The sequence below is a fragment of the Gopherus flavomarginatus genome, chromosome 8 (assembly GCF_025201925.1).
Source record: "Gopherus flavomarginatus isolate rGopFla2 chromosome 8, rGopFla2.mat.asm, whole genome shotgun sequence".
NCBI classification, from domain to species: Eukaryota; Metazoa; Chordata; order Testudines; family Testudinidae; genus Gopherus; species Gopherus flavomarginatus.
The window spans coordinates 24360614-24385157 of NC_066624.1; the positions used below are offsets into that span (position 1 = coordinate 24360614).

General features: G+C 42.6%; 1 protein-coding gene across 5 annotated transcripts in view; it reads right to left on the minus strand.

The window, feature by feature from the left end:
* Window positions 1-24544, minus strand: part of OPHN1 (oligophrenin 1) — a 125099-nt gene that overhangs the window by 26445 nt on the left and 74110 nt on the right. For all 5 annotated transcript variants that reach the window (XM_050964635.1, XM_050964633.1, XM_050964634.1 and 2 more), the window contains 10 exons: window positions 21239-21340; window positions 19862-19972; window positions 18700-18804; window positions 17452-17581; window positions 14713-14813; window positions 12117-12208; window positions 9813-9891; window positions 6092-6125; window positions 3243-3305; window positions 519-593 (listed from right to left, as the gene is read on the minus strand). In XM_050964635.1, the coding sequence (XP_050820592.1) occupies window positions 519-593; window positions 3243-3305; window positions 6092-6125; window positions 9813-9891; window positions 12117-12208; window positions 14713-14813; window positions 17452-17581; window positions 18700-18804; window positions 19862-19972; window positions 21239-21340 (892 nt within the window). The remainder of the gene's footprint in view (window positions 1-518; window positions 594-3242; window positions 3306-6091; window positions 6126-9812; window positions 9892-12116; window positions 12209-14712; window positions 14814-17451; window positions 17582-18699; window positions 18805-19861; window positions 19973-21238; window positions 21341-24544) is intronic.

Consider the following 24544-nt stretch of genomic DNA (forward strand, 5'->3'; position numbering starts at 1 on the left):
ATGGGGGAAGAGAGTCTGTTTGGCAATTAGCAATGGTCTCTCTGTTTTGGGATCTATTTGCACTCTACAGGGTCATCTCATGCTGCACAAGCTAGTCCACTTCCACTTTACTGTTATCTGTTATCTTTGCTTCTTAGTTTGAGAATGCAGGTAAAATTGGCAACATTTTAGCTTAAAGGGAGAGACGAGAGACTGAGTTGGAGAAGAAGTCAGAAAAGAAGGGAAAGTACACATCAGAAAGACTGGTGGAGAAGACCAGGGTGAGAGAGGAGAGAGGCTATACCTCAGGTGACCAGATAGCAAGTGTGAAAAATCGGGACGGGGGTAGCAGTAGTAGGAGCCTGTATAAGAAAAAGACCCAAAAATCAGGACTGTCTCTATAAAAATCAGGACTGGTCACCCTAGCTATACCTGACAGTATGTAGGGGTTCATTTCACTGTGGAATCTAGTCTTTCTTGTCTTGCCTTACAGTACTAAAAAATTACAGTCCCGTCATCCAAGACCTGGTTATTCCTACCAAAGAAGGCATTCAGCAACTTCTGCACCTGGATATTGCTGCCAACTGTTCGGTACACTCCCTCGGTAGTGATCCCTGCGCAGAAGGATGAAGAAAAGAATTAATCTAGTGTCTTTTCATGGTTGTAGACATTAAACAGCGCCACCTACTGTCGTAAGCACATCACAGGCTGTCCCCAGGCCTGCAATAGATTGACAGCACTTAGATGAAGACCTGAGTGTATTATGCAGAAGAAATCATTTTCAAAAAATTGCCCATGAATACCTCATGTTAACCTGGACTTTGTTAGACAAAATGATTCACCAAATCACTTCGGCACACAATTCTTGTACAGTAGTTAATAACTGAATAACTGGTTGCAAATATTCAGTATTCGAAATTGGAACTGTTCTGACTGGACACAAAAATCACACAGTATATTTCTGTTCCTTGACTATATCAGTGCCACTGTGAGAATTAGATTTCAGGGATGATTACTCTCAATCACAAATCTGAAATTCTCTTTTGGAAAGGTCTGCAATATTTGCTTAAAATCTGCTATTTCTGGAAACATTACGAACATAAGAACGGCCATACTGGGTCAGACCAATGGTCCATCTAGCCCAGTATCCTGTCTTCCAACAGTGGCTGGTGCTAGATACTTCAGAGGGAATGAACAGAACAGGGCAAATTACTGAATGATCCATCCCCTGTTGTCTGGTCCAAGCTTCTGGCAGTTGGAGGTTTAGTGATAACCAAAGTATAGGCTCGCACCCCTGACCATCTTGGCTAACAGCCACTGATGGACCTATCCTCCATGAATTTATCTAACTCTTTCTTTAACTCAGTTATGCTTTTGATGTTCACATCTCCTGGCAAGGAGCTCCACAAATTGACAATGTGTTTGTTTTTAACCTGCTGCCTATTAATTTCATTAGGTGATCTTTGGTTCTTGTGTATGTGAAGGTATAAATAACCACCTCCTTATTTACTTTCTCCACACCACTCATGATTTCATAGAGCTCTATAATATTCCTCCCCTTTCTTTCCTAAATTGAACAATCCCAGTCTTTTTAATCTCTCCTCATATGGAAGCTGTTCCTAATAATTTTTGTGGCCCTTCTCTGTGCTTTTGCCAATTCTAATATATCTTTTTTGAGATGAGGTGACCAGAACTGCACATAGTATTCAAGATGTGGGAATATTACAGATTTATATAGCGGCATTATGATGTTATCTGCCATATTATCTATCCCTTTCCTAATAGTTCTTAACACTGTTAGCTTTTTTGACTGTTGCTGCACATTGAGTAGATGTTTTCAGAGAACTACACATGATGAATCCAAGATCTCTTTCATGAGTGGTAACAGATAAATTAGACTCCATCATTTTGTATGTACAGTTGGGATTATGTTTTCCAATGTGCATTACTTTGCATTTATCAACACTGAATTTCATCTGCCATTTTGTTGCCCAGTCACTCAGTTTTGCAAGATCCCTTTGGAACTCATCTCAGTCAGCTTTGGACTTAACTATCTTGAGTAGTTTTGTGTCATCTGCAAACTTTGCCACCTCACTGCTTAGCCCGTTTTCCAGATCATTTATGAGTATGTTCAACAGCACTGGTCCCAGTTCAGCTCTTTGGGGGACCCTGCTATTTATCCCTCAACATTTTTTTATCAGTAAACTAGTTTGCTAGAAAAGTCACAGAAAGTGCCTACAGTCAAAGCAAGTTCTTTTGAAGTCTGGACTAATATTTGGAAGTGTGTTTATACTATTTGCACAGCTCTACTTACGCTGTTAAGGAAGTTGGTGGTTATTCAGCATGGAATTTTCAGAGCAGAGTGGAAGATCTATCAAACTACTCTCATTCATTTTAGAGGGAGTTGTGTGGTTAAAATCCTGCAGAAACCTTTGAAAATCTCACCCCACATATTTGTTTTGTGAAAAACATACTCTGAATAATTCTTTAAGATATTCTCCAAACACAAAATTGCCTGAAATATTTTGTAACCTGTTCACCTTTGGCCTACTACCAAGCATGTGATGTTTCAGCCCCAAAGGAAAATTTCTGAGAAATTCACAAGTGAGTGAAAACAAAATGAAAGCAAGGACTCAACCTTGACGAGAGTTTGCTCCTGCAAATGTTGTACTGGGGGGATAAGGTTTCTACTGTTTTGTAGGCATTGTCTTTATCCTGTGACATGAGTCTTTGATAAAAGGTTTAGAAAATATGACCTATGAGGAAAGGTTAAAAAAACTAGGCATGTTTAGTCTTGAGAAAAGAAGACTGAGGAGGAACATGATAACAGTCTTCAAATATGTTAGGGGCTGTTACCAAAAGGACTGTGGTCAATTGTTCTTCATATCTACCAAAGGTAGGACAAGAAAAAAAACGGGCTTTATATGCAGCAAGGGAGATATAGATTGGATATTAGGAAAAACTTTTTAACTATAAATGTAGTTAAGCTGTGGAATAGGCTTCCAAAGTAGGCTGTGGAATCCTATTCACTGGAGGTTTGTAAGAACAGATTAGACAAACATCTGTCAGGGATGGTCCTGCCTCAGCACAGGCGGCTGGACTTGATGACTTTCCAAGGTCTCTTCCAGCCCACATTTTTATGATTCTGTGATTTTTAGATCCCATTGCTATATATTAGCGAAATCACAGTGCAATCAAATGCCATTCAAGAAATTAAATATCAAAAAAGCAAATCATTTCCAGATGCAGTACTGAGATCTTACCTTTGGTCTCTACTGCATTGATGCATTTCCTTACAAACTTAAAGCCAACCTCATTCAGCTCCACTATTTCAAAAAAAGGGAAGTAAAGTTAGGTGCCTGAATGTCAACATGCAATTACTGGTGGAAAACCCAAACAGATGTCAAGTTACTGCAGGCATTACACCTTGCAACAAGTTTGCTACATTGTTAGGAACATTTCAAATTCCTCCCCCACACACACACTTTAGTATGCAAACACCTTCCTGTGTGGGTGTAAGTCAGGGTCTGTGCATGCATGCCCATCTGGTGCACCTATATTAAGGGGTTTGCATGCATATGTAGTGAGGGAACTTGTGCAAAAGCACACCCAGATTTTTAAGAATCTGGCCAGGAATTCTTCATTTCCACTTATTCTCCTCCTCCCCCCCCCCTTGAAATTGCTTTAACAGCAGGCTTTTGGATTTTTTAATAAAACTATAATTTGGAGAGTTCAACCACACATGAATTTCTGCCTGGCAAGAGCTGATCTGTGGCTTCCGGAGTATAGCAAAATCCGCAGTCCAACCTCTGCCAAATCAAAAGAACACACAAACTTCCATATATTCTTTATCTACTTTGCTAGATTGCAGAAAATAACAGGATTCTACTTAGATACCATATAGGTTAAGGAGAAGGCAGGTTTTTCTCCCCACTGATTAACCAATAGGTTATCTCAGGGTCTTCCTTGGAGGCTTCAAACAGCGGACCGGTGGAAAAGTTGTTTGCTTTGGATTAATCCAAAACCCACTGAAGTGAACCAGACTCTTTCCATTTACTTCAGTGGGCACTGAATCAGGCCCCTTAGTTCCTTACAGGAACGAGTCCTGCAACTTGACTCAAATGGATGACCTTTACTCACTAATTCTTCCACAGACTTCAGTAGGATTACTTATGTAATAAGGCTCACAGGATAAGGCCACGTATGTGTTTATGTGATTGATCAATGGCTTCTTACACTGAAACAGCTTCCTGTCTGTTGCAAACAGATATTTTGAACTTCTCTCAAATGTGTTTAATGTGTTTTTATTAGGCAGAGGGATGGGGCTCTGCATATCATCCTTCAGATCAGAAGCAAAATTTGTCCTGAGGAATTCAAATCATGGCTAGAGCTAGTCAGGAAACCAAAATTTTTCTGGCAAGAAATACTAATAAAAATAAAATCTGCATTCAATTATTTTTAAAGCTGCAAGAGTTTTTGAACCAAATTCCAACTACAAATTTTGGTTTTGACTCAACGCTTAGAAATTAAACAAAAAATTTTGTTTCAACTTAAAATGGTTTTTCGTTTTCAAAAGCAAACATTTTAAATCAAAATGAATACTCTTGTTTCAAATGTTCATGCAGGTAAACCAAATTGTTTCATGAGAAGTGACATTTTGATGTGAAGAAAAATTGTTTTTTGACAAATTTGTATTGCTCTCTGGGGAAAATTTCCACACCCAAAATCTAAACCAGCTCTAATCCTGGCACAAACTTTCTAGGGAGAACTTGGGTGAATCAGTTACCTGCAGATACCCCACGCCTGCCAGCAGGTCAGTTATAAGGAGCCTCCCTGCTCAGAGCATTCTTACTGGAAACTTCAGATAGACCAGCTTCCAGGTAGGGCCAAAACAAATGTTAGCAGAGATTCAGTGCCTAGATTGCAGTGAGCTGTGCAGTCTCAATTGATAATATCTCTGATTCCAAATTATTAAAACATAGGGTTTATCTGACTAAATTTGTATTACAGAGCTAGAAGGATCGTGCCTCAGCACTGCCCAATGATAACAGATCGGTCTGAAGGAGAGACTTCAATCCTAACTGCACACTAATTAGGATAAAGTGGTTTAAGAAAGTGCTCCCCAGCTCTGAGTAACTGACTGGTCAAGTCAGCCACCACAGGCAGAATGCAGATTTTTCAGTACTTATTGAGGGTACCTGAGTAATAAATCCACATAGCTTTCCAGTCCAATGTACTGAGATATTGGAGGCAGTATGGTTGGAAGGACTTGACATTACTAAATGAATATGAAATGAAGAGGGGAAAGCTAAGAGGGATAACATTTTAGCAAGATAGAGACAGCTGTCGTGAGCTGTGGGCATGTGCAGATTCAACTTATTAAACATGTGCAGGGTCAGAGACAGCACTCACAACCTAGCTCTGATAAAGAGAGATGGGCGAACCTAATGGGGTGTGGCGTTTCAAGAAACCCCTAAAAACTTTTTATTCTTTTGTTTAACATTTATAACACTTTTTCATGTTTCATGAAACTCTTTTCTCCAGTTAACTGAAATCATATTTTAAGTGGAAATTTAATGTTAATACCATGTAGTTTTCACTAAATGGATGCCTGTGCTTTGAAAGCAAATATTCTTATTTGAAAGCTATTCTTGTCTGACTTCAATCGCAACTAAGGGGATAAAATTAAAGAAGTCGCACAGCAGCCCAGAACTCAAGTTTCGGTGACAGCCAACTAGAACTTGAACCTCAAAGATTGAGAGCTCCATTCTAAATTTGAAATCTGCATTTTTCTAGGTAGGTTGAAATGTAGTGCAAATTCCTCCACCACTTAGGGAGCTAAGGGCCTTATCTTGCAAGGTGCTGATCACCCTCAACTCTCATTGAGACCTGAGGGTACTCATCATCCCTCCCCCTGGAGCAGAGACCCAAGAGATCTTTTGGTCCACTTGTGCACTGAGTTGAGGGAACCAAGGAGGACGCAAATGGGTGTGAGATACAGTCCATCCAGCATCCAGCAAAGATGTGCACAGTTGCAAACTAATATATTATACAACATCAGTACAAATCAGATCGTTAATATTTCAGCAGAATAGAACCATGAATTACTCACTTTCTTCCTGTTTTGTGATGGGACTGTGGTAGATCTAAAGAAGAAGAGAGAGAAACAAAAGCAAAACCAGGCACGAGCTGAGAATTACTGTCCAAGAATACAGCCAGGGAAAGCAAGTCACAGACATACAATATTGTTTAATACTTTGCACTCAAAAACAAAGTACTAAACAGTATACAACCCTATATTCGAGAAAGGTGTTGTAGTTTCACTGGGGCACCTGTTTCTCTTGGACACACCCTTCCACGCTAAACACAAAGATCCTTTGTCTCTTAGTAAAAATTAGGTCTGGAAGCTGTACAGCTCGGCACAATTACATTTACACAGAATATCAATAAATTGCTTTCTTCACCATTATACTAATAACATGATTTACACACTTTAATAACAACATCATGCACTTCTATAGCACCTTCCCTCACAGAAGATCAAAACCCCTTGCATCCAATAACAAATTACACTGCAGTCATTGAATACTGGAAGTTGCTTGAATTCTGAACAGCTGTCCAATATGACTATGGTCATACTTCTTATTATTCAATATTTGCATATATTCACACAAACTGCTTTCTCTTTGTCCACAGGAAAGGTAAAGGAATTACTATTCTTCACATGGACACCCTGTGACAAGGTGTACTGGACCCTTTGAGGCCTCACAGTCCTACCACACCACACCCCAGAAAAGGAGAAGTAAAGGTGGGTCTTCCAGGCCTCCCTAAAAAGGCGGCAAGGAAGCAGCCAATTAGAGCTCAACAGGCTCAGATAAAAGGAGCTGCAGGGCTTGAGCAGATCAGTTCCTGACAGGGACCAGAGGAGCAATGAAGGTGCTCTTTGCTGGAGTTCAAGGAAGACCCAGAAGATGGGTTCTGTTGACATTGATATTCCATGAGGAAGAACTTCAGCCCTGAGGTAAGGCTACATGGGAAGTGGCCCAGGAAAAAGCAGCAGCAACTATTATAGGAAGCAGCACGTGGCTGCTATTTATAGGGTCCCTGGGTTGGGATCTGAAGTAATGGGTTGGCCCGGGTCCCCCCACTGGCCACTGGCAGGGTGGCCTAAGCCCCAAGGAGGGGATAAGACTTGTTTAGAGGACCAAGTGAAGTCTCCAGGGAGAAAGCCCTGGGGGCCCTGCTCTATACCAAAGCAGACAGGAACTTAAAGCTAGTTCAGAAGGGCTGAGGACTGAGCCCAGAGACAGGGCTAAAGAGACTGTCAAAGGCACAGGGACAGGTCCTCTTGGACCTTTTTCCCTGGAAGGGGTTTGTTCACAGGTTGATAGCATGTACCAGTGAATGAGCCACTGAAGACCCGCCTGACAAGGGCAACAGCTGACGGGGCACCGCGAAAAGAGAGAGAGTGCAGATTCACACCCATCTGACAGGGGGCGCTCATGAGAGGTGAGTGCACAGTCACGCACCCATATTCACACAGGAAACACAAGCTTTGGCTGCTCACTACTTGTTTCACATTACTTATTATTTGTTATTCTCCTGTTTCAGAACATTTTAGTCAGCCAGTCATGTAGTACAGTGGTTCTCAACCAGGGTTACGCATACCCTGGGGTATGCAGAGATCTTGCAGGGGATCCATCTAGATATTTGCCTAGTTTTACAACAGGCTACATAAAAAGCACTAGTGAAGTCAGTACTAAAATTTCATACAGACAATAACTTGTTCATACTGCTCTATATACTATACACTGAAATGTAAGTAGAATAGTTATATTTCAATTGATTTTATAATTATATAGTAAAAATGAGAAAATGAGCAATTTTTCAGTAACAGTGTGCTGCAGCACTTTCATATTTTTATGTCTGAGTGTGTGAGCAAGTAGTTTTTAAGTGAGGTGAAATTTGGGGTGCGCAAGACAAATCAGACTCCTGAAAGGGGTCCAGTAGGCTGAAAAGGATGAGAACCACTGCTGTAATAGAACCAGTATCATGTGACATAGGCGATCAACCACACACAGGGGCGGCTCCAAGCCCCAGCACGCCAAGCGCGTGCTTGAGGCGGCAAGGCGTGGGGGGTTCTCTGCCAGCGCCGCAAGGGCGGCAGGCAGGCTGCCTTCCATGGCTTGCCTGCGGAGGGTCCGCTGGTCCCACGGCTTCAGAGGACCTCCCGCAGGCGGGCCTGCAGAAGGTCTGCCAAAGCCGTGGGACCAGCGGACCCTCCGCAGGCAAGCTGCCAAAGGCATCCTGCCTACTGTGTTTGGGGCGGCAAAATGCCTAGACCTGCCCCTGACCACACAGCACAAACAGTTGATGAGAATAGTTTGCAAATAAACAATTGTGTAGATTAAAACTTGTTCATATGAATTATTTTGGGAATAACTAAATTCACAAAAATTGGGATTGGTTCATGAGTGATCTATGATCCATAAAAATGTTTAAATTCAGAGGATAATTAACGAGCAATTAATTATTCAACCACCTCTTGAATTAAGCCTCAGAACCTTGCTGGGAGGCAGGTGGGGTGGTATCATCCCATAGTTTAGAGATGAAAAACAGAAGCACAGAGAAGTAAAAAGTGACTTGCCCAAATAGTTAATGGCAGAATCAGGAAGAACCACTTTCTTTCAACTTCCAGTCAGTTACTTTAACAATAAGACTAGTCATTTGTTCAGAAGAATAGAAAGAGGCACTAGACATTTAGAACAGTGCAGGTCTGGGACTCTGCATTATTTTTTAACAAAGCCCTTGATATAACGAGAGATGCTCCTGAATTTGCCAGGACAAAAAGTTCTAATTATTACTGCTAGCTTGTCATTCCTTTGATTATGTATTTCCAGACTATGCAATTCAGTGTGTGGGATCCAGAAAAACATCAATACAGGCATTTCACATTAAACGCCCACGTGCATCACTTCTTTACAGCAATGAGCAGGTTCTGTAAGGGGCACCTAGCAGCCTATCTGATATGCTCCAATCCCCACACACTCAGCCCCATCAAGACAGCTCTGAGTTACTCTGTCCAACACAAGGTCTCTGAGCACAGAGTTAGGTGCCAGTCTTTTTACAGAGATATTGGATAACTCCAACAGGCCGCTTAGGGAAAAGGAGCAGTCAATGGGGCATGGGGAAACAGCAAGAAACATATTTTGCTATATTGCACATAGAATTCTCTGTTTACAGGAAATTCTTTCTAATAGTAACATTTATACTGGGCTTGGATTAAAGTAAGGAAACCAATGAAGGAACACAGAAAGTATTGGAAAATTTCTGGTGTGTGTGTCTCACTCTCTCTCACACATGCACATGGGTTGCCACAACTTCAGACAAGAGACTTACAAGCAGGAATATTATGCAGGCAAAACCAAAATTACTTCAGACAGATCTGAGAGCTATTTGTCTGAGCAACAGAAACACTGAAAGATTCAGCTTTACTTCTCTATGCCTGCAAGTCACATTTTTATGGGGTCCAACTGATGCCAATCTAAACAGCAGAACTCAAATATCAAAGGATACAAGTGGACAGGGCAATGTGGTAACAGTCCCTGGAATGACACTGTGAAATCTATTTGTACATACCTACTTGCTAAATTGACACCTCTGTTATGGACCACACAATGATAGTGATGTTGATCATTATATACCTAATCTCATGAGAACACCTGAAAAGGTGAGCTCTCCAAACTGACCTATCAATACACTCTTCATCTGTGTGAAATTACACCACTAAACAGCACATCTATAAATCAGACAATAATTCTTTGAATACTCACTGGCTCCTTTCCATCCATGGCCTCCATCCATAGCCGTCTATTAGCTTCTGAAAGTGCTTGCAATGTGATAGTCCCAACCCTGTCCAGAGAATTAAAGCAAAGGATTTTTTTTTAAAGATACAAAGGAATTTCATCCAAGATTTACAGAGTTTTATGCTTCTGGAGACCACTTAAATACTCAGCAAGAGTGAGTGCAGGGGGCACTTTAAGGAAGTCAGTACACTTTAAGGAAGTCAGCACTTTAAGGAAGTTCATACATCATTCCAATTACCTATCTATGTATAGTATTTCTAAAGCATATGTTTATCATAAAAAATGTAAGTTACACACGTGCTGAACACACTGGCAAAGCAGGTCCCTAAATCATCTAATTCACACTGTGTCTTTGTACATTTATCTGCAGTGACTTAATCCTGCAGCCTAACGTGTCCAGACACTCCCTCTCCCATCTGGTTCTCGTAGCTATCAGCCTAGCACATTTTCTGATGTCTTTTCAGTTGTTGCCACTGTAAAGTCATGGGGTTTCTGAAAAATCATTTCAGTCTGAGTCAGGCTAACTGTTCCTCTCCCCTTCTCCAAGCACTTCAGAGAGATCCCTCTCGGCTTCAGGTGAGAAACTCTGATGTCCTTATTCACCACTCATTAGCACCATAATACAGAAAAAGACACAAGGAAAATGGTCAGGGAAGAGATAGGTACCGGGGTCTCTAGTATGACTGAACATGCTATAGATATAGAGATCCCTGTGCAGCATTCACCCAAGTGAAAAATTCAGTGAGCCAAATGATAAAAGACTTTGGTGCATGACAGAGTGGGTCAAATTCTGCTCGGCTACACCCAGTCAACTGGGGTCAATGTAACAGAGGGTAGATTTTGGTCCATGTGTTCCTATCTAATTGCCACCTTATTTGTAGATTTCTTAGGCAGCAGACAAATGATTCTAACATGATGAAATGTTACCTGTTTCCTAATAGATCAGATTCCTAAGAAAAATCGGAGTGTGCAACTTTATTTCACGTCATGCTATACTGTCAAACACAGCACTGCACTGTACGGCCTATCCACTAACATAAAGGGCTGGCTCATTGTCCTGTTCTGGGGGAGACCTCCCCAACACATCTCTCATCACTGTGGTAAGGAACTGGCCAGAGGTTCAAGAAGTGTGGCTGCTACAAACTTCTGAGGATATGACACAGTCACTAAATATGTCTCTACGTTAACCCCTGGTGCTGTCATTAAACAAACTATGTATTATTATTATTAGTGGGCTACACTTCAGTCTTCCTCCACCTTTTTGCAGGTTAGATGCCGTACCATACCAAGTAAGGACTGAAAGGCTTGGCTCATTGCTATACCTTTCAAAACACTGCATAGTATTACTCTCCACAATCTTCCAATATGCACAAACTATGGAAACACCAGGCTTGCCACAACCTCAGAAACTCACAATCCCTGAAATTTACTTGAGTCAGTCTCACCCTATTCATGTCACTGCTTTTCAAAGTTCAAGATAATTTGCAACCTACTGCTCCAAATGCCTAAATTAATAACACTCAGCATTACTGCAGGCACAAGAGAATTAATTCAGGAACGGGAGAAATCAGTCTGCATTCTGGAATTAAGTGGGAATGTCAAAGGCTGAAAGAGTGACAAATGTTTGCCTTTTGTTTTATATGTCTGAGCAGGGTGTCCTTCTCTGGTAAAATAGGATCTGATAAAAGTAATCTGCAGTTTAGCGCTTTCTCCTTTGTTGTGGCTTAAGCAGATACCAAGACTTCCACAGCACATGTGTGACATCCCAGCATTCATTCATCTATGGGCTGATTCTGCTCCCATGGTAATTAGTTAGCACCCTCAGAGAGTTCAGTGGGAACAGGATCAGACTCCCAGTGAGTAAAGTGAAAAATAACCCATGGAGAGAATCTCCAGCTGTACAACTGGCAATATATATATTGGGGGAAAGATACATCGGAAAATATGAGGGTCTCATGCTGGTTGAAGACATTGGGCGTTCAGGGCCCTCAAGTTCTCACAGAAGGTGCTCATCCTTTCACAGTATTAGAAGGCCCCATAAAAAGCCCACTGAATTTAACAGAAAGATGTCCATTGATTTGAATGGGCTTCAGATCAGGCATGAAGATTGTAGCAAGGAAGGATAGCACTGCCCCCGGTGCATAATCTTCCTGCCCATACAAAACAGATTTTAGACTATTCAGAACAAACATACCCTCACAAACGCCAAGAAAGTGGCATATTATTTTCAAAACTGCAATAACAGAGAAAGTAGCAATCACTCTGGCTCACCTTTCATTCGTCTCAATATCAAAACAAAACCTCTTGTCTATAGAATCAGTCTTCCTCCTTACACAGGACTTCAGTGTCAAGTCTGAGGTGCCCTAGAAAGAGACAGACATTTAAAGCCAAAATTTCAAAAAGTGCCTACAGTAGGGATTAGACTTCTCGGGTTCCTCAGATGGAAAGCAATGCCACACGGTCTGTTGAAACATCAGGAGTGACTGTGTAATCCCAATATCAGCCTTGCTAATCAGATGGCACTTGTAACATGAAAGCAGATGATCCCTCCCAACATTCTACAAAGCAGCAACCAAGACAGAGATCAACAGCTTCCTAGAACAGACTTCCTTCATACAATATCAATTAATAATGAGCTTCATGGGATTACAGTGTGAATTGGTGCTAAAAATCCTAGCAACTATTCTTTCAATATGCCTTGTGGCAGAAAGGTTGCTTAAAATGGACACTCTTAGAGGAGGAATTCTGTAGCCATGTTGGTCCCAGGATAGTAGAGAGACAAGGTGGATGAAGTAATATCTTTTATTGGACCAACTTCTGTTGGTGAGAGAGACAAACACAGGGCTCTTCTTTATCACCTGATTGGGGTTCATGGGTGCTACCATCATATAAAGTATCAAATTACCAACAGCAGCAATAATGACCCAGACAGCTTTTTGAAACACCTTTGAAAACAATTTAAGTGGATAAAACTTTATGGGCAAATTTCACACTCATTTACAGCAATTGTGTTGTAGGGGGCAGGCCTTGGCCCTAGGTTTTAATTACCAGCTGGCAAAAGTAAATTGCAGCCTGTTTATAGCCCCAACCCGGGGTCTTTATGACTTTACAGAAACCATGAAGTCAAGCGTCAGTAACTTTTGAAACCCATGAGAAGCTAGCCACAGATGCACAAATCTGGAATGAATTCCCCATCAACAGCTGGCATCTGTATTTATATACTCTGGATAAACAGTGAAAAGAACCAAAGGGAACACAACTATTGATAACCTTCCACAGCCTTTTCCTTCTCCCTGGTTATCTATCATTATGTGTCTACTGTAAGCCTTTTGGTGGGTTTTTAAGAGCGCTCACTATATGGTTCCCTTTGAAGCTGTATTGGTCTGTTATGCCAGGGGTTACCAAGGGATCCCTGAGAACACATGTTACTGACACAATGGGCTGTATAAGTTTGAAAGGGATATTAATCTGTATTATTACAAGCCCCTACATGCTTTAACATTATTCTGCCACATATATTTACATAGTGTATGTCAACAGTTCCATCTAGTCAATATGTTTGGATGACTTCATACTTCTAGGGGTTTCCAGAAAAAAATTATTTTACTGCTGCAACAGGCAATTAGCCAAAGAGCAGGAATTATGAAGTCTCAGATTGGAGAATTTCATGCTATGATTTGAAGTCTCCATGGGCTGCAACTCCATGCAATGATGAGGATGGACGGGAGCTGTATTGCAGAAGAATTCCATAGATTTTGTTGGACTCATTGGTTGCACTGTGGCCAGCCATTGTCTATCAAGCCTTGCAGCCTACACCCTTTATTTCACAGTGAGCAGCAGTAGAAGACTGACAGACAGCAGCTGAAGCACCTACTGAAAAATCTGTGAGAAGGATGAAAAAAGATCCCAAGACTGTTGTTTTACAGCATGGTGTAAAGATGCTAAACCCCAACCCCTGACTGCTCCCACCCACTGTACATCTTCAATTTACTTAGCAACTAATTCCTGAAGAGAGGAATCCATAACCCTGAACCAAAGGGTCCTTTAACAGGAGCAGACAGAGAGGGGGCATTATGGAGCCATTCAAATAACCTTGCTAATTCAAGTACTGTCAACAATCATCAGAGGCATCAGTTCAAGTCAGGTTGTCTCTTCAAAAGAAAATGCCATGTGTTCACAACTGGTTTGCCAGAGAAAACATGCAAGCCTGCCTGTGCTGCAAAGCCCAAGGAACTCTAGGTATGATGCAAACACTGCCCAAATTCATAGGTGAGGAACAAAGTGGCTTAAGTTCTATGACTGATCAACATGTAAATTACATGCAGAAGGGAATAGCTAATAGGGTATGTAGAAAGGCGAGCAATGACTGAGAAAGGCTTGAGACTGGAGCATCAAATCCCTGCTTGATGGGCAGATGCAGTGGCTTTAAGTGAACCACGACTGGAATTCATGGGCACTGATGCTAGTGATCTCAGCAGAGGAGCCATGTCCGATCCAGGCCATTGAAAGTAGACTACTTTTCCCTTGCAAGGGTGCTTCCTACAGATCAGCAGTACTCAAGGAATTGTGTGTGTGTAGCTGGGGGAAGCTCTCCTTGTATGTCCGTGGCATATCTGTTCTGTGGCTACAAAGAAGCTTTCCATCTCCAGAGGTGTCAATCCAGCACTTAAATTAACTAGCAATACTTTTTAAGAACTGGAATTGTGTACATCGCTGCTTCATACAACAGGGATGGAATGTACCTGTTATATAGATATTTATACTTGTACTTCCTCAAAGAAGAAACAAGCCAGAATAGAAGGAAATGAGGCAGAACCTGCTGACTGTCAGTGGTTGCAGAGCTCTCTCTTATAGGGAATCCACTCACTTGCTTAGCTCCAGACTTCTGCTCCACTGGAGTCATCCTTAGCATCTTTGACTCCTTCTCATACTGGCAATAATATTTCACCCAAGATATGCCCAGTGCCCCTACAAAAACACAAAGATAGTCAAGAGTCAATAGACAGCATGAATTAGTTTTATTGCCCACTCTTCGGGGCAAGGAACTATGTTTTCCTGCGTGTTTACACAGTACCCGGCACAACAGAGCTCTGATCCTGATTGGGGCTCACAGGCATTACCTCAATATAAATAATAAACAGTAATAATAATGGTCAAGTGCATCATTATATCCTGCAGCCTGAAACAGTGATGCACTTGACCATCACAGCCTTGTTGTGCCAGGTGCTGTATGGACACACAGGAAAACATGGAGCTCTATTTGCAGCATTGCCAGTGACAGAAGCAGCAGCAACGAGGGAGGAAAGTAAGCACTGGGTAAATGTTAGCACCAGCCTCCTCAGAAGGAAAAGCTGATGAAAGGGCATTTGTGTGACTCTGACGTGGCAAACCAAACAGGACTGGCAAATCTAGGCCACAAAGTACACAGGCAACATTCCGGGGGATGAGGAGTGGGCAATACGTTTGTTTGTTTTTGAATGGACACTACTGTTTTTTTCCTTACTGACAACTTTTTGTTGACAGAATAAACACAATAACACATTAAAATATCATCTTACATCTACATTTATGTTACACCACAATTTAATTTTCCACTCTTCTTCCATTATCTTAATTGAAGCACGCTGTTCCTGACATGCCTCAAATCTTTTCCCCCCAAAAGAACTAATTGAACTATTTCAAATATCTTGGTTTTTTTCTTTAACCAATTCATAAGAAACGAATTTAAAGGCAATAAATATAGTTCGTTATCATGCAGGAATGTACAAAATTTCCTTGTGGTCTCAAATGACTGTGTATGCGTATGTGTGGTTTTTTTAAACATAAGACTTGTTGATAGTCTTCTATGAGCAGCCAATATTTGCTCTGTTTACATAAATATATCAAATGAGACATTTACCGAACTGGCAGCCCCAACCCAATATCCTGCATAGTAACTACCTTGTAGGAATCTGACCTGAGATTGCAGAGTTGTCATTGTTTGTGCTTATACACCTCTACCCCTACATAACGCTGTCCTCGGGAGCCAAAAAATCTTACTGCGTTACAGGTGAAACCACGTTATATCAAACGTGCTTTGATCCGCCAGAGCGCGCAGCCCCGCCTGCCCCAAGCACTGCTTTACCGTGTTATATCTGAATTCGTGTTATATCGAATTGTGTTATATCGGGGTAGAGGTGTATAACTAACCCACTGCCACATGCACATACAAACAGTGACTGTCAGCAGGGGATTGAACCCCAGCCTTCAATACTGGCCCCAGTCAACTACTAGCGGTCAGTAAGTAATAGGCTTTTATCCTAGCAACTAGAGACCAGATCATATACAATAGGTGAGAATATTACAACTCATGCAACAGTTGGAGTCGCTGTATGACCTGTTCGGAAGAAAGGCATGTGAGATGGAAGTGACACTTGCATTATAAATATTGGTGCATTACATACTTGAAGGTTGTGAATATGAACATCTATAAGAACAAAGGAAAGGAATGTGCTTTGACCAACATGCTATATGTAACAGCTCTTCTGTCTTTCAGAGTACACGAACTACTATGTTTCAGACACATGAAGTGCCATGTTCCCACAGGAGCAGTGGCTAAATAAAATAACAGCTTATCTGTCTCAGTTATGTCTGGAACTGAATTGTTATTCTCTTTCTCACAATCCCAAAGGCAGAAAATATACCTAGGCCTTTTCATCTGTATGCCTGCCCCGGACATCTGCTCTTGCAACCCTTTTAATATATCAGATTGTTTATTTGGACAAGGGTTAGGGTTACTAACACTCACTCAAACCCTCAATGCCAAAAGTAGGGTGAAAGAATATCTGGAGGGAATGGAAGGGGTTCAACACCCACAGTGTCTCTATCAAATTAACATTAGGAGCTTGATATGGACTTTCTCTGCAAAATATAATTTACAGCCTCAACTGAACTATTAGTGGATGTAGTATAATCTTGATAGAAAAGGAAAGAATAGAATAGATTTGGACTCCAGCACTTAAGACTCAAGCTTTAGACTCCAGCCACTGGATGAAGCAGCAAGTTAGAGACAGGGGGTGGTACTGCAGCCATTCTGTAGCTCAGACTCAGATAGATGGGCACTGAAACCTTTCTTATTAAGCAAGAGAATATTGATCAGGATACCAAGCTTATTCCGGTAACGAATGGCTGAATTTCAATTCTCCGAGCCTCAGTCTCATAAAATGGATTATTAAATCTCACCCAGACAGTCACCAGAGAAAAGGCAATTAGCATCTTGAAAACATGTCTCAGCCAAAAGATGGCATCAGTAACAGTGCCTGCCACACCAACACCAAGATTGCACTGCATTTCCAGCTAGCTCTGGATCATGATCGGGTATGTAAGGCAGTAGGTACAAGGTGGATGGGAGATATGAACCCACTTGCTTCTGGCTCAGTGACTAGCACACCCAACAGCTAAGGCACACCCATACAAACATCCCCATGGCTATAATAGCTATATAAATAGACTCCTGGCTTCAAGCTGAATGAAGCTTAGAGTCGGATTCAAAACTAGGCAAGCATTACAGCCTACAGCTGGACCCTACACTTGTTTAATGTATACACATGAGCACACAGGCCATTACATTTCTCCTGAGTGTACAGATAACCCTCTATGGTTGGCTTCCCGGGTAGCTTGCAGGTCAGAGGAGCTTCTTTCATCCTTTTCTTCAGGTCTTCCAACTCCTCTCGTGTGCTGGAAAAGTGATTCCTCGTCTGGTGAGAGAACAAAAGAATGATGCTTGAACATGGGCAAACAAATCTGGTAGCTGGCCCCCAAATTTCCAATGGGCACTCAAAAATGCATTGTCAGCATGCACAAAATGCCACACACCCACTTTTGTGGGAATGATCAGTGGCACATTGAAAAGACAGCATCAAAAAACCCTAAGCCCTGAAGCTAGCAGAAAAGTTGGCTCACAATGGTCAGTGACCAGGGTTAAACATTATATGCATGGAGCTGGTGACATGGTGGCTGAGGAACATAACGTGTCACGATCGAGGGTAGCTTTTTGTTCTTTAATATGAAGAGATCACAACAGAACATTTTAATGCCAGAAAGATGAGGCACCTGAACTCCTGCTTTGAGTTATCATTACAGAGTACACATAGTTTGCAACAAACACATTAACTTGGGGCACTGGCTCAAGCCCTGTGATAAAAATAATCGTGCACATTAAGAATGTTTGCAAAGTTTTCATTTGCATTTCTACCATTTCATTAATACACAATCATGTCACCTCTCCAAATAAAATAAAAATCAATTATTTTTAACTCATGTAAAGCAATTCGAAGGGATTCAAAAGCACACTGGGTTTGGCACAACCTTACAGCTCTTGTTCCTGAGGCTATGAATGTTGGCCATGTAAGGGTACAAATCTTTTTATAGTGTAATTAACCATTTTCACAGCCTACAAGGGCTGTGGTAGATTCTCCGTCACATTAAATCTTTAAAATCGGGATTGGATGCCTTTCTAAAAGATATACCCTACCGCAACCACAAGTCGATGGGTTTGATAGAGAAATTACTGTGTGAAATTCTATGGGCTGTCTTATGCAGATGGTCAGAGTACACGATCACAGTAGTCCCTTCTGGCCTTAAATTTATGATATATGCTGTAGTAGCACCTGTAGGCTGTTCTTGCTAGGAAGAAAGGAATTTATGGACAGAAGACATTTTTATGAAGGAAAGAGCATTTTTGTGTCCCTCCCAGAAAGCAAACAAGGGTTGTCCACCCTGTATGGGAAAGGTTTTTATGCCAGAGGCATTTAGATGCACGGCAGGACACAGAGTGTGCATATGAGAGTGTGTGTGCAGCTGGACAGGAACTTACATTCTGTAGGCTGAGCTGAAGCTGCTGTTTATAAGGGAGGAAGTCCTGTGTGAGTTCGACTGTCAGGTTGTTGTATGTAAAGAGGCTGTGAAGAAAGGCCAACACCTGCGCAGAAAGGAAAGATGATGGATTAGCCTTTGTGTGAAAGACAATAGTATTAAATCAGGCAAAAGGTGGCAAGAGAACAGTTTTAATTAAATCAAACAGAATTATTAGCAGCCATAAAATAAAATATACATTCAGGTGAGAGGAACCCAATGCAGATTGAATTTGTACCCAGTGCTCTGACAGTGAAAATATTAGGAATTGCTCAGATAGTGATTTTTTTAAAAAAGTGTAATCTATACATATGCCTCATAGCATCACCTGATCGTACAATGCTCATATTAGCTCAGACACAGGCCATATCCACACGGCCTACCCTGTTATGCTGTAAGCAGGATCACAGAAAGAGGGGCATTTTCATTCTCCCACAAGCCTGGGGGCAGATGGGGACGTAGTTCACTGGCCACAACAGCCCCCCAGAGCCATGGGACGTTTGTGCCACCACAAATGACAGCTATGATCCTATGGATGTGTATTGCCTGTCTCAGTAAAACACTACCAGTAATGAAAGATTGCATTGGAACAACAATGAATACACAATCTGTTCTATGGAGAGTACCTCCTTATGGACACTTACCTAGAGGAGGTCCTGCTCCGAGGTACAGCTATTCATTCAACCAGCACAGTGAGCTGTGATCTACAGGCTCCCTGTTAAAGTGATGAGCCTGCACCAAACAGGCCTGTACCACAGCAGGCAGCTGGGTCAGAAGGCATCTCTCCCTTTAGTGTCACTCTTCAAGGGCTACGACTTCTCACCATGTGCAAGGTGAATGGGGCAATCCTTAGCAATCTGTAGCAATCTCCAGAGTCTGGCTTGTTAAGCACATTTCACTTTCAGAGCTAAAAGAAGACCTCACTGTTCTTTATCTTCATGAAGCAGCAGCAGAGGTAGCAAAACAACAGATTGCTAACTCTGTACGTTTGGCTTTGCCTCATCACAGGGACCTATGTGGAATGTTAGGAGGACAGGATCCAATTTGACTATTTCCCACCCCTTCTTGCTCACATGGGCAAGTCAATAAATGTGAGAATGTGATGATAAAAAGGAGGCACTTACTGGCTCCACGATACTGAACTTCTTGCTCTCCTGCACTTCCTGGATCTGGTACACATACTCCAGGGACGACTCAAAGAAATTGTGTCTCTCTTTATTAACCTGTAAGTCAGCCTGCATGAGAGGGGGATGGAAAAAAAAATACATAAAAGAATAATAATTCTTTAGTGGTGTCTGTATATTTGCCTGCAAGTGATAGCTATTACTCCTCAAGCCACAAAAGAAACCACCCCAGGTTTTGAATGCTTTATGGGGGCCATATCTGACTGGAACATTGGTCACATTTCCCACTAGAATTTCTCCTAGCTGCCTCCCATACGCTCACATGAATTCAGAGCTTAGTGCCACTCTGCAAGGAATAAGGCTTTTCTTTAAGGGCATTAGTTTTTGTGAAAGGTGCCAGACTGAGAGACCTGCAAACTGCAGTTCCCTATCTAAGCACAGAACCAGTACAGGACCGGCACAGAGAATGCAAGCGTAAGAGTGTCCCTGCTCACACACCCATGGAGCATTGACACCAGGTCTAAAAGCAGCAGGTCTCTTTGGTTTGAGCTAAAGGACCAAATGAGTTAGCTGAGGCAGCAGCAGACTCAAATCTAGCCACTAGAGGGCCAGAGAGACATCTAGCCACTAGAGCAGAGGCGGGCAAACTTTTTGTCCTGAGGGACCCACCAGGTTTCGGAAATTGTATAGAGGGCCCGTTAGGGGCAGCTGTGCCTCCCCAAACAGCCAGGCATGGCCCACCCCCCCCTCCCTGATTTTCATGCCCTGACACCCCCCCCAGAACTCCTGCCCCATCCAACCCCCCCATTCTCTGACAGCTCCTCGCCCCCCACGGGACCCCTGCCCCCTTTCCCCTGACCGCCCCTGGAACCCCTGCACCTGACTACCCCCCATCACCCCATCAAACCCGGGCTCTGTAGCTGTGCTGCCCCAGGAGTTCGCAGCCCTGCCGCCCAGTGTTGCGCCAGTGGCGGAGCGAGCTGAGGCTGCAGGGGAAGGGGAACAGCAGGGGAGGGGCCGCGGGCGAGTCTCCCAGGGCAGGAGCTCAGGGGCCGGGCAGGAGGGTCCTGTGGGCCGAATGTGGCCCACGGGCCGTAGTCTGCCCACCTCTGCACCAGAGACATATGTGTAAGCAGGGATTACACCAGCTTCCCTACACTGCCTTGTCAATGTGTTTCAAACTTGATCTGAAATGACTACCCCTGGAGTGAGAGAGAAGTTGAGTCTCGATGAACCATTCTCATCAAAAGGAATGCTACGTAGATTTAATCTTTCATTATTGAAAGAGCTGTGTATTGGACAGGAGTCCAATGTACCTGCTATTACTTCTTCTAGACTCCAAGAAACAGAAACTTTTAAGGAAAATTTCACACTTGCCTCCTGTAACTGGGACTCTTTCTTCTTAGATGATAAATGCAAATGGCGATCCAGCATGGAATAAAACTTCTCACCGTCCTTCTCAAACTTTTTCTTCCTTTCCTAGAGATTGAAGAGTTGACACAGAACTGGATGGTGAGAATTAGTTTGGCCTCTTTACGTAGGAACAATGCAATAGTGTCAAAATTCATTGTACAATATAATACTACCATGAAAAAAAATGATGGGCCCATCAAAGTTGGGGGCCACCTTATATTTTCCATATCTATTTCTTCTTTCTCCAGCCAGTTCCATAAACTACTCTCAAATACACACAATGACAGCTCTGGCAATACTTCACAGTACAGACACATTCAATATTTTCTATTATCATCAGCACAGCATAAGGCAGCCCTGCTGGAGAGATTTCTTTCAATGAGCTTCCAACTTGTTGACTTCTTTGCTCTTAACTTGAAACTTATTAATGAGAGAAGACAAATATACACTGTTTGCTGATATTTTACTCATCTACAGATCAAACAAAAACTGGCTAAATGCTTTAATATCAAGGACACACCAAGAACAATTAAAGATTTATTAGGATTTCAGTGTTTTCCAGGTTTTGAAGCTTTTTGTATGTATTTGCATTCTAAGCTGTATCAAAGCCGAAGCAAAAGATTAAACAGTTTGGAAAGGGATAACACAGGCCTTTGATTTCACTGTATATTTACTGTCTTTGTTGGAATCAGAGATTGCCAGCTTTGCCTTTAATAGCATATGTTAGTTACACTGTCTGAGTAGACCAGTTCAGAGGAGTGTTACAGCAAGAAGAAAGAAAAAAAGACATCCATGTTGTCATGATTATTGTGGGATCCTCAAAATCATACTGGGAGTTTCATATACGTTGCCCATATCTTCTTATTGATCGCTATTATATATTAAACACACACACATATATTGGTCAAGAAAGAAAGAAACCTTGACTGTGCATGAACTTAAATTTCAGAGTGGATAATAACCCACCTTAATTGGTTAGTCTTGTTACAGTTGGTCTGGCAACACCCATTTTTTCATGTTCTCTGTGTATATATCTCTTCCTACTGTATTTTCCACTGCATGCATCCAAATTTAACAAAGTTACTAATAATTTGACTGGTGCCACCATAGAAAAAAGATCCAGATGAGGCCATAAAAGAGATACTAGTATCAGGAGGGTGACTGCAGTAACACTCAGAGAGAAGTTCAACTGAGAAGCTGTGCCTCCACCACACAATGGTTGTGAAATCATTGAAGAGGGCGGTTTCCCCAAGATGCTAGTCTTTTTTGATTGTCAGATAGGCAAAAACATTCACTCCAAACTGGAAAATGAACCATTCTGTGGCTAGTGACTGTTGGTAGACCTCATTAGTAAAAAAATCAAGCAAGACAGTAGCCTCAATTATAGCTCCAAGCAGACAAGAGGATGCTTACGCATATCAAAGGACAGGTCCTCGAATACCAAAAAACCTTCTCTCTCTCCCTGTCAAGCTGCTTGGTCTATTTGTCAATTCAGGTGTTTGAAAACATAGGCAAGTGGAAAGCAGGGCTGGAAAATCCAAAACCCAAAAAGACTTACTGATCCCCCTACACACATCCACACAAAGCCTCGCCATTCTCAATCTCCTGCTCCCGGTATGCTCACTCCAAATGCCTTTCCCTCTACTTGTTTTAAAAGAACATTTTACACTAGGCCAAGCTTGACAAAAGGGACCATTTATATAAACAACACAATACATTGCTGTGCTCCCTTAGCTGCCATTTCAGATATCAGTATCTGGATGAGGGCGTTATCTCTTACAACCCAGCTTCTACTGCTTGACCGGGCAATGAGGGCATAATCCTGCATTGGAGGCAGAATAATGTGCTGCTCTGGAAACTACTGGGAGGGCACTAATTCAACATTCTGATTTCGCTATGGGATCACATGATTCTGGGGCTAGGGATGGTGGTGGCAATGGAAAACTGCGGAGGAGAAATCCCTCTTTCTCACAAAAATATTGTGAATGATCCTTAAAAGTAAGAAGCCTTCGGCTATGCGTCCCATAACAAGGAAGAAATGGAAATGAAATTCTGTTGGTATCTGGCTACGTTCCTCTGACATCACTACTTTAATGTTGCTGGGACTTCTACAATGTAAGGGCACCCAGACACTTGATTGAGCATCTTTTTATATGATTAAATCTGAATAAATAAAAGTAGCAGGGACCTGATAAGCTACCAATGCTTCCAAAACTTCACAATCCACAGGAACTTCAAAGTCAACCTGGTCTCTAATTTTGTGTCCTCCTTCACCTGTGGGCACAAATGAGCAGGCAGCGTCACAGGTGCAATCAGCCAGACAGCAACATTCATTGCTTCTCTCCTGAAATTTAATGCCATCTGCAGTTGATTGCAGGATCAAAAACATGAACACAAAATTAGAGGCCTCTTTTGAAAATCTGGTCCTCTTTTCCTCCTTTAGTGAGTCCTTGTTCTATGAGGTTCCCCTCCTCATTATACAGCCTGTGGAAGTAAGTCTGTATAGCAGGGAATAATACTACCCATCTGGGTCCTTGGGCTTGGACTGACATAGGTGGCCCCAGCCCAACCTTCTGATTTCCTATCCACTCTGAGAAGCACAAACAGACAGGGAAGGAATAAGGGGTGTGGACCATAGACAGCCAGTCCCAATAACTTATCAGGCCTGAACTTGCCAACTTTCTAATCACACAAAACTGAACACCCCTGCCCCGCTTGTTCTATTCCCCTTCCCTCCGTTGCTCGCTTTCTCTCACCCTCACTCACTTTCACTGGACTGGGGCAGGGCGATGGGGTGCGGAAGGGGAGTGAGGGCTCCAGCTGGAGGTGCGGGTTCTGCGGTGGGGCTGGGGATGAAGGGTTTAGGGTGTGGGAGAGGGCTCCGGATTGGGGCAGGGGGTTGGGGTTCGGGAGAGGGTTCGGGGTCCTGGCAGCGCTTACCACGGCTCCCATTAAGCGGCCACCAGGTGCCTGCAGCTCCTAGATGCATGGGTGACCAGAAAGGCTCTGTGCACTGCCCTTGTGCCCGCAAGCGCCGCTCCTGCAGCTCCTATTGGTTGCTGTTCCTGGCCACTGGGAGCTGTGGAGTCAGCACTAGGGGCAGGGGCAGAGCGTGGAGCCTCCCTAGCTGCCCATGTGCCTAGGGGCTGCAAGGACCTAGTTTCCATTTCTGGGATCCATGTGGAGCTAGGGCAGGCAGGGAGCCTGCCTTAGCCCCGGGCCCCCTCTGAACCGCTGACCAGAGCAGCCAGGGTCCCTTTTCGACAGGGT